The sequence below is a fragment of the Momordica charantia genome, unplaced genomic scaffold, assembly GCF_013281855.1.
Source record: "Momordica charantia cultivar OHB3-1 unplaced genomic scaffold, Mcharantia_2.0 BLBB01000131.1, whole genome shotgun sequence".
NCBI lineage: Eukaryota > Viridiplantae > Streptophyta > Magnoliopsida > Cucurbitales > Cucurbitaceae > Momordica > Momordica charantia.
In genome coordinates, this window is record NW_028275287.1 from 40,980 (window position 1) to 58,931 (window position 17,952).

At 33.5% G+C, this 17,952-nt stretch overlaps 1 protein-coding gene and 1 long non-coding RNA gene across 4 annotated transcripts; both read left to right on the forward strand.

Moving 5' to 3' along the window:
• Positions 1–1,021: 1,021 nt before the first annotated feature.
• On the forward strand, positions 1,022–6,230 carry LOC148207585 (sulfate transporter 1.3-like). Its single transcript, XM_088118409.1, has 10 exons — positions 1,022–1,496; positions 2,140–2,522; positions 2,887–2,952; positions 3,060–3,173; positions 3,652–3,768; positions 4,243–4,369; positions 4,467–4,753; positions 4,840–5,030; positions 5,721–5,803; positions 5,900–6,230. The coding sequence occupies exons 1-10, from the start codon at positions 1,130–1,132 to the stop codon at positions 6,118–6,120; spliced, it is 1,956 nt and encodes a 651-aa protein (XP_087974535.1). The 5' UTR covers positions 1,022–1,129; the 3' UTR covers positions 6,121–6,230.
• A 1,927-nt stretch (positions 6,231–8,157) lies between these two features.
• On the forward strand, positions 8,158–14,827 carry LOC111012158 (uncharacterized). 3 transcript variants are annotated; one of them, XR_015787791.1, is made up of 4 exons: positions 8,158–8,443; positions 9,411–9,526; positions 9,840–9,946; positions 12,868–14,827. It is a non-coding gene; the product is annotated as an uncharacterized LOC111012158 (long non-coding RNA). The 3 variants fall into 3 exon arrangements; XR_015787792.1 differs by having other exon boundaries at positions 13,247–14,826; XR_002601523.2 differs by lacking the exon at positions 12,868–14,827 and having other exon boundaries at positions 9,840–10,208.
• The last annotated feature ends 3,125 nt before the right edge of the window (positions 14,828–17,952 follow it).

The following is a 17,952-nucleotide window of genomic DNA, read 5'->3' on the forward strand; positions in this document are numbered from 1 at the left end:
TTTTTGTTTAATTTATGCAATTACTTATTAAGAATAAAATATTCCAATAGAAACTTCCTACTACGCTTACTAAATGAGAGGTAGCTGGTTTTTACTAAATAAAAAATATATCCTTCACAACATATTATATACCAGGTAAAAAAATAAAGGAAAAAAGAAACTAGCTAATCATTTTGTGTGCAAGACATGTTTGGATACAATTTAACCTATTAACATGAAGTAGTGACAAGTTTCCCAAAATATATATATACACATTATATTATATACACCAAATAGACAATAGGATCCATATATTTAGTTAATTTTAATCCAAAGGTATGAAAGCAAAATAAATTCTTACTTTAATGTAAGAAGAAATGTGAAGAAAGAAGGAAATAAATAAAAAGAAAAGAGTCTCAAGCTACTAAACATTTGAAAGTACTTAGATGCTTACTTTTATCACCCATATTTTGCTCTGTATATATTTATTTATTATGTTTTTTATAGGTGCTGACTATATTTTTTTTTTTTCAAATACCCAAATATGTTATGTGTAAATTGATGTTATTTCTTTAAAAAAAATCAAAAATCCAAATATTTTAGAGAGAACTTGTCAAATGATACTACATAAAATATATATATATATATATATATATATATATATTTAAGTGCCTAGATAGCACCACTTTTTGCTAACCACTATAAAATTTTTGACAAATAGAAGAGCGAAATGCATAAAAAGAAAAATTGCGAGATATATACCTTAACCATTTGAGTTATGTTTGGTTTAGTGAAAAATTCATAAATTTATTAAACATGAAATTGGAAAGTCGTATTTTACCGTAGAATTTGTTGTTGGTGGTTATATTTAAATAGGAAAAACATTAAAGAAAAAGCTCAATAATTTCCCGAAAGAGAAAGTAAACGATTATGTATTAGGAATGAATAGTAATCCATGTACATTATTATGAAAACCTCACTCTCCTCTCTCGCTCTAAACCGTTGACCTTCTTTTTATCACATCTCCAACTCCCATTATAAATCCTCCTCGCTTCCCCCGCCCTCACACCAAAACAAAATCTAATCACATTATTTGCTTTCTTCTCTCTTCTCTTCTCTTGCTCGGCTCGCCGCACACACACTCCCGAGAATGAGTGGACGGATCGTGTACGACGAGGCGATGGCTGAGAAGGTGGTGATGGGGCAGTCGGGGAGCGACGCGCCGCCCCCAAAGGTCGGGGTACCGCCGAGGAAGAACGCATGGGAGGAGCTGAGATGTGTGGTGGCAGAGACATTCTTCCACGACCAACCTCTTAGGCACTTCAAGGACCAGTCCAAAAGAAAGAAGGCAGCGCTGTTTGTGCAAGGGATGTTCCCCATATTCCAATGGGGAAGAGAGTACAGTCTGGCTAAGTTCAAAGGGGACCTTATTGCTGGCCTCACCATTGCCAGCCTCTGTATTCCTCAGGACATTGGTTACGCCAAGCTCGCCAGTCTCCCACCCCAAATCGGACTTTGTAAGTGTCTATCTAGTCTTTAACACATCTTTGAAATTTCAATTTTGTGTTTAGTTAGTCTCTATATGGCTAAATTAGTTCGGCGTGCGAGCAACTTGAGTGTTGGATTGGATCAAAGTTAAAATAATGAAGTTATAGGCTCATTCCATACAAAGTTGAGCTCCCAAGAGGCACTTTGGTTGACAAAGGTTTGGATCTCTTGGTCATACCGTTTTAGAAGTTTAAAGTTAGAATCTTTTAGTGAACTTAATACAAAAAACCGTTCATTTCTTCGGAGTTTGGGTCTTGGGATTGAGGCGAGTGTCCCTAGTATAGAGGAGCAAAGTTCTAACTCCCGGTTATCAAAATAATAATAATAATAAAAATACATACGCATAACCTTCCAAATTTAGAGATTTATTAAAAACATTTTAATTGCGGACCAAATCTACACGTAGAGGAGAGAACACCCTGTTGCAAGCTATTTTGTTTTTCTTAATAAAAGGAAGAAAAGAAGAGGTTGTTATCTTTTTCTTTCTATTACTCGTTGAAAATTTAATTACGAAAAGCAGTTTAGGATAGAAAGTATTATCTATTAACATAAAAGATTAAATTTAACATAATCTATTAGTTAAATTAAGACTTTGGATTCTTGTGTTTCCAGACAGTAGTTTCGTTCCGCCACTGGTGTACGCGGCAATGGGGAGCTCAAGGGATATCGCGATCGGCCCCGTCGCGGTCGTGTCGCTTTTGCTCGGGACGCTGCTGCAGAAGGAGTTCGACCCGTTGAAACAACCCGAGCAGTACAGGCGCCTGGCTTTCACGGCGACTTTCTTCGCCGGAGTAACCCAGTTGGCTCTAGGGTTTTTCCGGTTGGGGTTCTTGATCGACTTTCTGTCACATGCCGCCATCGTCGGGTTTATGGGCGGCGCCGCCGTCACCATCGCCATTCAGCAGCTGAAGGGTCTCCTCGGCATAGCAAACTTCACCAAGAAAACTGATATTATTTCTGTGATGCGCTCGGTTTGGAGTAATGTGCACCACGGGGTAAGTTTCTTCCCTCCCTAAAATTAAGCTGGCCCTCGCCGGTTTATTATTCCTTTCTTAATTTCTTTGTTCTTATTTTTATGGTAGCTTATATATTTGGTTGATATGTTTATTAAACAAAGTTGACGAATTTAGCATTACATGACAAAATAAAGGACAAAATTCAATACGACTTCTTTTCGAAACAAAGTAACAGTCTTATGATAATTAACTGTCTAGCTTTATTTTATTTATCATTAATTTTTCTTTTACCATTTTACGAGAGTAGTTACTTATAACTTACTCAAATTTAGAAGCACGTATAACAAGTTTAAGGAAATATATTTATTAAAGACTTTTTTTTTGTTTGTGGGTTGGCTTGCAGTGGAACTGGGAGACTATTCTCATAGGCGTCTCATTTTTGGCCTTTCTTCTTGTTACCAAATACATTGTAAGAGCTTCATTCTCCTTAATTAAATTTTGACATTCATTATTTATTTTTGTATTGGTAAGACTTTGGTGTTTAATTTATAACATGTTGTTGATTTTAATGTACAGGGAAAGAAAAATAAGAAACTTTTCTGGATACCCGCAATCGCTCCCTTAGTCTCGGTTGTACTCTCTACATTTTTTGTCTACATCACTCGTGCAGATAAACATGGAGTACAAATTGTAAGTCCTTTTATATGCTTTTTTATTATTTTGAGTTCAATAATTGTTAGATGCTGATTGAACCATGAAATTTTGGGATGATTATATAGGTCTTTAATCCATGTAGCAATGTTTTAATGTTTAATGGGTAATTATACTATTTATCAATTAGGAGTATTATTATATGTGACATATTTAGAATAGGGTATGTCTGCATTAATTTTGTAAATAAATTAGTTGAAGAATTTAATATTTTACAGATTTTGCATATTAAAGATGTGTTTGAAATTATCTTGGCGTCCAAGGACATGATAAAACAACACGAAAATAACTAAAGATTTTCAAGTTTAATATTTGTTTAATAACAATTTATTGCCAATTAATTTTATGTTTAATAAAAACATATTTATTGTGGATGCATAGTTTTTTTTTTTATTTATTTAGAAATAAGAGAATATGTGTTGGTTGTACATAAATAAATATGGTGTAACATTTTCAGGTGAGAAACATAAAAAAGGGAATAAATCCATCATCCCTTGATGAGATATTCTTCCATGGAGACTATGTTGCCAAAGGTTTCAAGATTGGAGTTGTTGCTGGTTTGATTGCCCTAACGGTAGACCTTCATTGTTTCATTTTATATATATATATATATATTTTTTTTTCTTCTTCTAATTTTTAACATATTTTTCAAGAATTGCGATAAAAATGACCCATAAAAGTCGAGGTTCGAATGCAAGTCGTAACATTAGAAACACCATTTACAAACATAAAATTTTGAAAGAAATAACATTCCATTAGATCTAAAATTAGGTTATTTGTGTTACTAGGCGGGGATGACATAGTACTTGGACTTTGAGGTACTACGATCTCAAGTTTGAACTTTGCGCTGGTCATAAAATTGTTCCGTCTAGACAACAAATTCTGATTATAGAGATATGCTAGTATATAAGTCACACGACATCGATTATGGAAAACAAAAAAGAAAATTATAATTTGGAAAACAGTGTCTTGAAAAGTGTTTCCAAGTGTGTTTCTTTTTATGATTTATATTTTAAATTTCAAAAAGGCATTTTTGTTTGAACTTTAGGAAGCTGTGGCCATTGCAAGAACATTTGCAGACCTAAAGGACTATCAGATCGATGGTAACAAAGAAATGATGGCTCTTGGAACCATGAACATTGCTGGCTCCATGACTTCTTGCTATGTAGCCACAGGTTTTCCAAACATAAACATCATTATCTTCTCTTCTATTCTTTATTCTTTTCTGTCTTTTGTTGAATCCTTCGAGCTTTGCTATGGTGGTCGATGAAGGATCGTTCTCCCGGTCAGCGGTGAACTACATGGCCGGCTGCAAAACACCGGTGTCGAACATAGTCATGGCCTGCGTCGTTCTCCTAACCTTAGAGCTCATCACACCGCTTTTCAAATACACCCCTAATGCCATCCTGGCCTCAGTCATCATCTGCGCTGTCATTGGCCTCATCGACATCGATGCCGCTATTTTGCTATGGAAGATTGACAAGTTCGACTTCATCGCCTGCATGGGAGCTTTCTTTGGCGTCATCTTTGATTCCGTTGAGATTGGCCTTCTCATTGCGGTAAACTAAATTTCATTTCTTTATCTATTCGCTTGATCATCTTATAATGCGAGAATAACCCTCGTTCAAATAACATAATCTAACAGGTTAGTCTATCGTTGTTCAAAATCCTGTTGCAAGTGACGAGACCGCGCATTGCATTGCTCGGGAAGCTCCCGAAGATCGCCATTTTTAGAAACATTTTGCAGTACCCAGGAGCAAATAGGGTTGCTGGAGTTCTGATGGTTAGGGTTGATTCTGCAATATACTTCTCCAATGCCAACTATGTTAAAGAAAGGTACTTTTTACTTCCACTTTCATTTCTATTTCCCTCTCGGAAACTTTGAAGAGTTTACAGATCCAAGATTTTCTTTCTACAATAGTAATAGTAAAAGTTAGAGAAGAAAAATAAAGGTAATAAGGAAAATTGTACCAAGCTCCAATAGAGTAATCTCTATTCATTATATAAGCATCAAGCTGCATTAGAGGAAAAAAAGAAAAGGGTAATTTGTACAGGGCTAGTGAACCGGCCCAACTAGCAACTAGAGCTGTATGCATTATACAGCAAACGATGCTATTAAATATTTTGATTTAAGTTTTTTTCTTTCTAAGAGGTGGAATAGAATAACTCGATTGAAGCATAACGGTCATAGCAATTAATTCTAGTCTACTATCTTTTCACTGCCTCGAAAAGGATTTCTCAATATTGATGAAAATTACATGATAAGAAAACAAAATTTAACAGCTTCTTCATTCTCCAACTTGCCCACTTTTTGGATGGCTAAAAAAATCGTACGAAAATTTTTTATAGGGATAAAAATTAAAAGTTCAAAAATACAATTAGTTTCAAGAACTTATTACACACTTTTGAAAATTTAGAGACTTATTAGATACAAATTTAAGGACTAAACTTGTAATTAATTTAAATTCTACAAGTAGTCATTGCTGCTAGAGCATATTTGATAACAAAATCTCTCATCTATTTCAGGATACTGAGATGGCTGGCAGACGAAACAGAAAAGCTAGGAGACCAATCTTTGCCGATCAAAGTTGTGGTCGTCGACATGTCTCGTAAGTAAAACGGCCAAACTGATAAAAGCCGTTCTCATATATGCATCGACGATGATGATTGAAAACTAATACTACTTGTGTGTTTCTTCTGTGCAGCGGTCTCCGATATCGACACGAGCGGCATCCACGCCTTGGAAGGATTGCACACCCATCTACAAAAGAAGGAACTTGAGCTTGCCCTTGCAAATCCAGGTCCAGTGATCATGGAGAAGCTCTTAGCTGCAAACTTCGACGAGCTCATTGGACCAAACAACATTTTCCTTAGTGTCAACGAAGCTGTCAAGACTTATGCCCCAAATGCTGCTCTTGATCCTTAAAAACTACCAACGTTTATTGCACCAATTATCTTCACTGTCTTGATGTTGCTCGCTCTTGTAGTGTACAGTTTATCAGCTATATACAGACATTTTATTGTCCTTTGTTTCAATGTGTGTACATTTCTTTTTGGTTTCATACTTGAGGGTTTTAAAAACTGTTGTGTACAAACGCTCATTTTTTTGTTTGCTTTGTTTCTATAATGAAAGTTTAAATCTTATTCTTACCTAAAAAAAATTGTTGTTTTAGTTTGTTTCGTATCTAGTCAACAAATATGGGTGGAGATTTTGACAAATTGGAACTTTTTCAATGTATTTTCTCTTGGTTTAGTTGATACATATATACAGAAATTGTTCTAAACCACAAAAGGAAACAAATAGAGGAAAGGAAACTAAAATCCCTAGAATTCAGAGATTTCATACCACATCAGATTTGAATCTCAAATTTCACACAACATATATCTCTTTAATAGTATTTAAGCTATGTTAATGTTTGACTATTTTAATTTGTTTTTTATTGGGACGAGGAGCTTTGTTACAGGAAAAACAGTTTTTTAGTCCAACAATGATATGTGAGATGTGAGGGGTAAAAATGTGAACTCCCAAACTTTTAATATATGTCTTATTTGGAGGGTGAATATATATGAGTATGGGGAGTTATTATGTGATTCTCATATGGGCCCAGAACTCTAATATGTTATTAGGCTATATATATATTTTGAAGTACCGAAAATATATATACTCCATAAGATTTGGGGATCGTGTCACATTTACTGTGCTAAACAAATAAATTAAATACAAAAACTAACTCCAACAATCCATATCCTTAAAGATATACCCAACGTATGCTTATTCTTTGGAAAAAAAGAAATCCTAGAATCGAGTTCGAAGAGGTTCGAGCTTGGTTGTCCGATGTCGAGAAAGGGTGGGTAACACGAATTTTACTACGATCAAGTGTGGGTCAGTGTCGAACGTAACTAAAAAGTTGTTGCTCACGACGGGATCAAAAGTAGTGTTGTCACAAATTTGAGGGTCGACGTTCGAGTTTGCACTATCCGTGGGCTATCGCCGATGAGTTTGTGGGTCACAGAGAATGCTTCAGATCTTTAGTGTCGAGCTGCTGTTGCAAGAATCGGTCACATATCTGAACGTCAGAGTCGTGAATCGAGTCATCGGAGTTCGCGTTGTCCGTGGGTTATCTCCGATAAGTTCGTGGGTTGTCAGAGAATGCTTCAAATCTTGGGTGTCGAGCTGTTGTCGCAAAGGATCCACCACAGATCTGAGCGTCGGAGTCGTGAATGGGGTTGCTGGAGTTTAGGGTGTATGCGGGTGTTGTCGCTGCTACAAACTCCCGCTAGTGAAGGACTAGATCTCGACGTCAACTGTTGGGATAATGGAGCCAAAACAGATGACCCATGTCCTAAAAGGATTTTCAAACACTACTACCAATTCCTACAAGGGGTAGGATATTTTGTTTTCCTATAAAGATTGAAATATTTGACCTCTTATAAATAAAACTCTTTTATTAAGGTTTCATTTGTACAAAGTCCAAATAAGAGAGACTTGAGTAGTTGTAGACATTGTATGAAAAAAGAGTTTGTATGTCGTTGGTTTAGTGAGGGTATTTCCAATTGTGTAATCCTAGGTAACCATTGTTAACGTACTTAGAAGCACTACTAGAATTTTGGGTTTTTGTGACGTCCATGAATAGTAAAATACTGTTGAAAATTATTAAAAAACGTCACGAAAGGTAAAAAACTCATTTTTGGAAGGAAAAAATGGAGATTTCCGGATTTTTGACCTTTCGTGACATTTTTTAACCGTGACGAAATGGTCGTCAAAAAGTTGATTTTTTGTGACGTTTAAAAAACGTCACGAAAGATTGAGGCGCGTTTTTTTGCAGGAAAAGATGTAGTGTTCCGAATTTTTTACTTTTGTGATTAAAAAAATAAAAATTGTGTTGATATTTCTATCTTTTTTTTATATATATAAAGTTAATATTTCCATCTAAAAAAATCCAAAAAATAAAAAATACGAAGTCCAAGTTATTTCCTTCCCTCCCAAAACTTCCCAAATGAATTTCCCTCCCACTCCAAACAATCAAACCCTTGTCTTCTCCTCTCTCTTTTGGGTCGTAGTTTCTCTTCTCCTCTACACTGTATCTCCTCTCTCTTGGTAGCGTGCGACAACGAGCAACGACGAACCCAAGAGCATTCGTTTGTGCGGTGAACTTCAACGGGCGTTTTACTGAGCGATTGTTTGAGCGGTGATTCTTCTGTGCTTCGTCCTTCACATTTTTCCTTTGGCAAACGCTGAACATTTTCTGGTGAGTTCGATTAGGTGCATAACCCACTTCTTTCTTTTTCTCAAATTTATAGCTTTCTTTCAACTTCGGGTTCAATTGGCCTAGCCCTCTCTGTTATCTTGTGCTCTTTCGTTCTAAATTCAAGTTTGAAGGTTTGTCAGGTGAGGTATTTGGGGGCTTCTAGCCTTGTACGTTGCCCTTTTAATGCCCTAATTTAGAGTGTTGTTAGTGAATTTTTTCTTGTTTTGTTTGAGATTTTTTTTTTTTAATTTTGGTATGTCAGCATATCAGATTCCTAGTTTATCTCTCCAAGTTTTGGTTACTAATACTCTATTTATACATCGTTACTACTATTAATTTCATTTGTCTTTTGTCTAAGGAAGTTGATTGTCGGATTGTTGTTCATTTCAAGTATTCAATTACTGGTATTCTTAGTGTCAATGGAGTATTTCTAGGTTAGTTTGATAGTGATGAACTTTCTAATCAATCAAAAGTCTTTATATGTTTTATGAGTTTAAAGGATGTTTTTGACCATTGAAGTGAAAGGATAGGACTTAGGAGTTAGTTTAAAGTTCGCAGCTTACAATTTGTATTTGAAATTATATGCAATGCCTTTGATGTCAGATGATATGGAAATTATATTCCAAAAGGCACTTGATCTTCAGAGAAGTGGTGTTGTAAGCAAATTTCACTATCACTATTATTATTATGAATCATAAAGTTAGTCTTCAATTGTGCCAATTTAGATCTTGAACTTAAAAAATTTTAAATATATTATTAAACTTTGTATTAGGATTCTATGATGTCCTTGCTGTTGAAATTGCCCTAATTTAAGCTATTACAAAAGCTGTTAGAAGACGGTCCCTCAATGAGTAATTAAAAGAGAAATGCCTTAAATGGGCAAACTGTACAACTGTACATATTTACCTCTCTGACTCCACCTTCTTGAATAATATTAATGCTGACCCCAAGTCATTTTTCTTCCAAGATGTTTGGAATGATTCAAATGCTAATTGCATATCATGGAACGTGTATCATCCATTGTCATCTCGAGAACAAACTTCCTTTTTATTCTTCATTTGGTTGTGCAAGAGAAGTTCTAAGGTTAGTTTGGTCTCCTTTCTAGATGATTTTTGTTTCTTAAGTAGACTTCTATTAACTTTTTGTTTGCTGCTCTATTTTCTATCATCTTTCAATTATCACATTTACTTTATGTCCAGTTTATTTTCCTTTTGTTTTTTTTTTTTGAGTGTTTTTTTATACATGACTTCTTATTGAGATTAACTTCAATTCAATAGCTTAGACATATACAATGATTGTTTTTCATTGTGGTAGTCATTCTTATTCTTTACAAAAGCCTATTTCTCTTATTGAATAGATTTATTTCTTATACTTTTGAATACATTACTATTTGGAGGTTCACCAATGTTCAAAGACTTCAAGAGAAGGTTACGTAGCGACTTGAAGAAGATTATGGAAAGTCGAATCCTTGCTTCTGAAACTAGACTAGGAGGGAAAGCAAAGGTGATAATTGTTATATGGCCATTATTTTGATCTGATTGTGAGATTATATGTTTTTTTTAACTTAACCCAAATCAGAAATTACTGAAAAGTGATTCCCATGTAGTTGTATTTTTTTTTTCCTGATTTTGTTACATCCAATCTGGAATTTGTTATAGTTTACAAGAATGGTTCAATGGAGAGTTTGTTAGTTTAGCCCAATTGGTTACTATGGTATGGTTTGTTAAATTTTAAACCATTTTTTGTGGACAAGTGTCCTACATAATCTTGGTAGAGTAAATTGTCTTATTCTAAATTTACGCCTTACTCATGCCCAAACAAAGCCCGATCTGTGATACCCACACCTTTTTGTCATCAAATCTACAAGTCTCAACACTTTCGCCATCGTTTCAGCAAGGTTTAGTGGGTAATGACCCTTTGAACACCATTTTAGATTCAACTTTAGTAGCCAAAACTGAGTTGTAACATGTTGATTTTACCTTGTTGCCTAGGTTTCAATCCGACTCAAGAAGTTAGGAGCGTTTAGTATGAATGACATGTTTTAATCTATGTTTTTTATCTCTTAATGCGCGTTGGATATTGTTGCTAGATGTTTCTTTATGAATGTTGGATGTTCTGGATGGATATGATTGATTCTAGTTGTTTATAATTGTTTGATTATGCTCTGTTATGACTACAGTCACTGTAAAGCATTATATTTTTCTCGTCAAGTATATATGCATTACAGTTTGAATGAAAATAAATAGTTATTGTTTTGTCTAAATGTTTTCTTTTTGGCAATACAAATTAGCAAAATGATGATATTCAGGTGACTCAATCAAAGATGATCAATGAAGCACAGTGGCAATGACTAAACAAATGGCTATTTATAACTAACTTCTTTAATGTTAAGAACTTTTCTGTTATGCTTGCTAATTGTTGGAACTATTTGCTTGTTTATGGTTGTGATATTTGATGATTTGATCTCCAAATAGCTAACGATTTGAACTAATTTTTTGTGTATAAGTGTAAATGTTGGGCTTTAGCTAGATTTTTCTCGAGACCTTGTTTGTTAAAAATCTCGAATCAAAACTTATATTTATGTGTAATATTTTTCATTAAACTTAATTATAATTGAGTTTTTGTAGTTGTGGAGTTTGCATTATATCGAGTTCCAGTTCTTCCATCTGGAGTCTTTTCCTTTGACCTTGGTTTTTCGTATTTTGCATAATGGTCACCAGTGGAAAGTCCTAAGTTCCAAAGAAGGTTAAGTGACTAGGTCTTTTCTTGTTGTTATTTTTGCTTTCTTGACTTCAGGAATTTCTCTTCTGCTTAGGTAGAAATTGGTATCATTACAAAATAACAACTTCTTATTAATTAGTATGACCAAAGTTCGTTAATCTATATATTTTTTCATGCTTATATTTGACTGCTTCCATGTTGAGTTCCTCTTGTGGAATTCAAATTTTACCATTTTAACTCTATGGTAAATAGTGTGTCTATTATAATATTGAATAATTATATGTTGAGTTTCTATTGTGGTTTTCGACTGAACTGAAATGTTCTTCCGTAATGGTTAAATTACAATCCGAGAAGTTAATTTCTTATTTTAGTTCTTTTCTTGATCCTCAACAAGAGCTTATGATCTTACAGCTCTCAAGTATCAGGGACCCTGCAATCATTTAAACTTCTCGATATGATATGATTATGGTGTTATCGACCTATTTTTCGATCTTCAAATTCATTATGATAATGTTCTTTTTGCAGCTAAAGAACTATCACGATGATTATAGTTTTATTTGCAGAACAAGCAGATCCAAGGGATCATTGCCATTACTTCAATATCAAGTTGCAATATATGAATGCAATGAATTATACAGTTTTAGTCTTCTACTAAATGAACATTTTTTTATAATTATATTTGACTATCGTTTCATTGTCCATGTCCATTTTGTTTGAATTGTAGATTAGATAAATTTGTGAATGAATGATTTTGATTGACACGCTTAAGTATTGTGTTTTAGAATGATTACATCTTGTTTCCCATTATGTTAAGATGAAGAATTAAGTTCAAATTAGTAATCATTAGCATTTGGTTTGAATGTTTGTTTCCAGAGTTAACTTATTTCTCTTAAGTCCATGTTCTAGATTTCTTGTGGAGTTTGGAGAATATTAAATAACAAAAAATCAATGGAAGCAAATGATGGATTTAGAGCAATATGAAAGCTTCATACCTCCAATTCAATTGGTTGGTCTTTAGTTCAAGTGGAAAGGTCTCTTGTATTTATTTTTTTAAACAATTTTTTTGCATATCTTTGTAAGTTACATATTGAAGCTCCTTGTTTTAAGAAAGGTCCTACTGATGATGGTTTTGCTTATGTGGTTGTTGGTGGTTTATTGGCTTCCATAGGAAATGTGTATTTTCAACTACCTTTATCTTTATATTCAATTGTCATGTGCAACGATTCTACATCATCCTGTGACATCAATAGATGTAAAGATATTTTATTAGCCAATGTTATTCACTTGTTATTGATATACAAAATTTATCAATATAAATGAGATAAGACTAATTGATTTTTCTTTTCCTTGAGTGAGAACGATTTTGTCCTTCCATTTCTAAAGCTTCCTTGTTGTTGTTGTTTCTGCTTGTAATATACCATAACCTTGAGTTTGTGAAGCTGAGAAGAAAATGTCTTTCCCTTTTGCTAATAGTACACTTGATAGCTAGGACAATAATCTATATTTATAAAGAAGGTGGTAATTTCTAGCATAAGTCATGCCGAAATTTTATTTTTAGTTTTTTTTTTTATTTGTGTTTGATGAATGAGTATTGAATCCTCTTAGTGAATTAGATATATTTGTATGTTTAGTTTTATTTTAGAGAGATGAATGGTATATCATTTATTTTAGGTAATTAGTAATTGCATGTTTTTTAATGACAGACATTCCATTAAGGAAGCTATGCACATTCCATGAGGGAAGCTATGAAAAATATAAAAACGAACATTTCATTAGGGAAGCTATGAAGCTACGAACATTCTAGGTGGTTCTAATACATGAAAAATAGTTTATATTGAAATGCATTTTTTCTCTAGCCTACTGATTATTTCCAAGTATCTTGAGTCCTAAAATTCTTGAAGGCCTACTATGATATTCTATGTAAAAAGCATAGCAGTCGAAATAGTGTCTTTCACATAATTTAATTACGCTGGACAGAAACAAGCTACGAAGGTAGTCTTCTTAGTGTTTGACTCGAATGTTTGTTTCAAGAGCTATGTCTATTTCAAGAGCTAACTTATTTCTCTTGAATTCATGTTCTAGATTTTTTGTGGAGTATGGAAAAAATTAAACAACAAAAAAGCAATAGAAGCAAGTGATGGATTTAGAGCAATGGAAGCTTCATATCTCTAGTTTAATTGGTTGGTATTTTAGTTCAAATTGAAATATTTCAGAGTCTTGTATTTATTTTTTCAAACAATTTATGTTTATCTTTGTAAGTTAGATATGATTTATGGAGAGATGGGAAGACTAGTATGTGCTATATACAGTACTAAGATTTGAATATATCGATTTCATTTTTATTACTTAGATACAGTTTTTTTTTTGTAAATGTTAGATTGTTTCTGAATGTAGTTTGTGGAGGGAGGGGTGGTCCACGTATTATGTATAGAAGGTGTTAATTATATAGAAGTTTATATATAGAATTGTGGATTGTTGTTGAATGTAGTTTGTGGAGGGACCGAGGGTCTCATACGTATTATAGTTAGTTTTTGAGTTATTATAAAATTTGTACATTCCATGACGCGCAAATAGGGACGTACAAACGATGACGCACAAACTGTGACTCTTTTTTATCGTCACAAAATGAAATCATTAGTGACGTTTGTAAACCGTCACAAAAATATACTTTCGTGAAGTTTAAACACCATCATGAAAGGATGTCACATGACCTCTCCTCCCTGTTCAAGGTTTTTCCATGACCTTGTATCACCGTCACGAAATCATTTTTCATGACGTTTTATGAACGTCGTGGAAGTCCATGTCTTTCATGACGATAATTAACCGTCACGTGTGCTAATTTTTATGACGTTTTTTAAACATCTCGTATACCTTTCGTGATGGGCATATACGTGATGGAGTTAAAAACGTCATGAAAGATTTTTGTGACGTTAAAAAACCTCATGATAAACTGAATTTCTACTAGTGAAGCAAGATAGTAATATCTTGAATGAGATCTCTATTGTAATATTCGCAACTATAGTTGAATCCGTTTTTTTGCAGAAGATTGGACGTAGTCCCAAGATAGGGGTGAACCAGTATAATAACTGTTGTGTTAAGCTTTTCAATCCCTATCTCTTATTCCTTTGTTATTGTTACTTATCTGCTGTTAGCCTGTGGAAGGGGAAAATCAAATAGTTCCTGTTCGAAGAACTTACAGGAGGATCGATTGATTTATATTATTTTTTCCCAACATCAACCACTGTTGCAAATGGTGTCTTGTTGCTGCTTGAGAATGCGTTGGTGCAAGGTTTCTATCGTAGGGTCGTCGCCAACACTTGTTCTCACCAAAGGAAAGAGGAAGAAGGTGGCGACTAGTTTTAGTGAGAGAGAAAGAGAGAGATTCGGGTTTGTGAGGGAGATAAAGGGAGGGAGGGGTATGTGGATTTTGAGGGGGAAAGAAATTAGGGTTTCTTAAATTTGGAGTATAAATCATATATTAGGAGGTTGACAAAAATTTTATTATTTCCTCTTTCTGTAAATTGTTTATTTGTTTTTTAAGTATAGGTAATTTTACAATTTTCACATGGCTCATATCTCTATTTTGACAAATCTTACTTCACTCCTTCACCGTAAGAAGCACTGTACTCCTTACTCTAACTCTGACGTGTCCCATAATAAGAAAACAATGTTGCCTATTGTTTTTTTTTTAATTATTTTATTAAATCTCATAATCTCATCAAAATTTATTTTAGTATTTTTTTTAATTTCTCCATTTTTGCTCTCTCCCTACAACTTCTCATCTACTTTTTCTCTTTCTTCGTCTCCATTATTTTCTCAACTTGATGCAGTAGTGATATTTGGTCATCTCAAGCTATAGTTTAGGGAAACAAGAAAAAAATTGTAGCAACTATAATACAATGTCCCAAAGCTTCTTCAGTTACATATCCCTTTGCAAAAATTGCTACGAACAATTTTTTATCCTGTAAACTTGATCAAGTTGAAGAAAAAGAAATGTAGATGAAGAAAGAGGAAAAAAAAAGTTACACTACTGCTTCGAGTTGAGAAAAAAAATGGAGAACAAAAAGAGAGAAAGAAGGAGGTGAGAAGTTACAGGGAAGAAGAAAAAAATGGGAAGAATCGTCCTACCAATTTTTTAAAATAAAATTAAAAGAGATTTTGGTGAGATTTTGATGATATTATGGGTTTCAATAAAATAAGAGTCGGTTGCAATAATGGCAAAATATTAGGTAAAATAATAAAATTAGCATCTATATTCGAATTTTTCAAATATAACAAATTTTTAAAAAACATGGAGGCCTGTTGCGCCTCTGCTTAATAGCTAGAGGATAAGTGCAAGTGCACACTGTCACAAGTAATAATCTGGAAATATTCCAAGTTCGTCTCCACAGGGACTAGTTTTCTTTTAAAATTGATTTTGTAAATTGTTGGAATGAGCAATCGAGTTCGTGATAAAAATTGGTGAGATTGGTTGAATTACGAAAATCACACGAAAATAATATAATTTAAAAGGCCAACCCCCTACTACTGTTTCGTTCTAAAATGATGAATTACACCTACCAAATGTGTCCGTAATTACACTCAATTTATGCAAACTGGTTCAACTCCTATTCCATACTGCTTTTGGTTTGTTTAGAAGCTTAGGCTAGTGTTTACATATGTCTATACAACTCTAGAATTCTAAATAAATCAAGTGACAACTTACGTTTAACGGGTAAGAGATCATATGTCTAGGATCTTGTTTTAGTTCTTATTTCTAAGTAACTTCCCGTTTTACCTTGATGAGATCCGTTTGACTCTAACCTTTTCAGAATTAAATTCAAACTAATGTGATTTAAATAAGTGGCCAACAAGAAAACCAACTGGATAAATTAAATCAATCAAGATAAGCAAAAGATAGCGTAATACGTCATGCTCACTGATAGATGTAATTTAAATAGATGAACTAAACTCGTAGGAGGGTTCAAGAAACAATTTACCTACTCATGGAATTGAAAGAAATTAAAACACAAGTGAAGATAACAAAATAAAGCATTTTAATTAGAATTGGAAAGAAAGTACAAAATGGAACAAATTGAATTGCAATAAAATAAAATAAACAAGAGTAATTGTAGAAAAATAATTGAAAATAAAACTTAAATAAAAACTACAAAACTAAAGTGGAAAGGAAAACAAATGCATGGAAAATTAGATGTGTAAAAGTGATGCTTGGAGGCTCTTTTTATAGGCTATGGAAGTAACAAGGATTTGAGAAATTCAAGGGAAGTTGGCAACCACTAGTTGTTGTAGAGATATTAGGAACTAATAACAAATCTTGGACCAATTACTTGGTCAAAATTTGTTATTCCCGTTTTGATAATTTAGGCATCGAATGTGGCTGAAGCATTGTGAAGTTGAAACTTTCAAAGTAACTTGACTGCTCATTCTCTAGTAAGTTAGAAATTCTAGTCCTGCAATGTGTCTGACGCATTTTGATCATCAATCTTCACTTTTCCTTAAAAAATAAGCATATTTACACAAATTAGCCTTCATTTAGCTATAATTGAATTCCAAAGTCCCTAATCACAAATTATGCACATTTTCCCTAAATTATATGCTTGAACATACATTTTTCATCATAATTAACTCCCAACTAAGCATACAAACCTAACACTTTTAGCCTTTAATCAAGGCTTATCAAGGCCCAACTTGGAAAATCTCAAATTTACCCTAGCCCAAAAACACGGAGGCCCGGTAGCCCAGTCTTATGGGATGTTGAATTCAATTTCCCTCAGATTTCCACTAATATATACCTCTGATATAATACTGATATCCCTCTGATATAATACTGATATCCCTCTGATATACAACTAATATACCATTGATAAAACTATGATATCTACTGATATAATTTCTTAAATAATGATACGATTTAACATTTATTGATTTTATATTGATATAGCACTAATATATGTCTAATATATATTTGATATATCATTGATATATCACCTGATATACAATTGATTTACTTCTGATATAACTATGTATCTATTGATATAACTCATGATATGATTATATGATTTACCACTTATCTTAACTTGATATGCCTCATATACCGCTAATATAACTATGATGTTTACTGATATAACTTCTTACATAATTATATAATTTATCATTTATTGATTTACTATTCATATATACTTGATATACATCTGATATACCACTGATATACATCTGATATACCACTGATATATAACTGATATACCATTGAAGTGGTCGATCTCTAGCGTTGCTCAAAGAAACGGGGTATTAGTTCGATAAGCTAAATTGGGACTTTCTCTGTAGAGTTTTGTATCAAAAAGGCTTCTCAGACAAATGGATTTCTTGGATCATTGGATGCACTTCCACTGTATCATATTCCATTCTTTTGAATGGCAAACCGAGAGGAAATATTTCAGCCAAGCGCGACATCAGGCAAGGAGACCCACTTTCCCCTTTTCTCTTTGTCTTAGCTATGGATTATCCAAGTCGTATTTTGGAAGAACCCTACACAAAGGGTCTTATTGAAGGTTTTCTTATTCAACATAAGAATTTCCATCTCTCCCACCTTTTATTTGCCGATGATATATTACTGTTCTCTACTGCCGATGAGACCAAACTCCAGAATCTTTATTTACTACTAAAGTCTTTTGAACTAACTTCTGGCCTCAACATCAATATCCAAAAGTCCTCATTTTCCGGTATCAATATACCAGTTGAATATCTCCCCTATCTAGCTAGAAGATTACCCAATTATTTCTCTTCCGATT

Excerpts from the sequence above, each read along its gene's own strand:
- LOC148207585 (XM_088118409.1), top strand. The coding sequence starts at position 1,130 with ATGAGTGGACGGATCGTGTACGACGAGGCGATGGCTGAGAAGGTGGTG. Across the intron at positions 2,523-2,886 it reads GGAGTAATGTGCACCACGGG|TGGAACTGGGAGACTATTCT; the intron begins GTAAGTTTCTTC and ends GTTGGCTTGCAG. Across the intron at positions 2,953-3,059 it reads TTCTTGTTACCAAATACATT|GGAAAGAAAAATAAGAAACT; the intron begins GTAAGAGCTTCA and ends TTTAATGTACAG.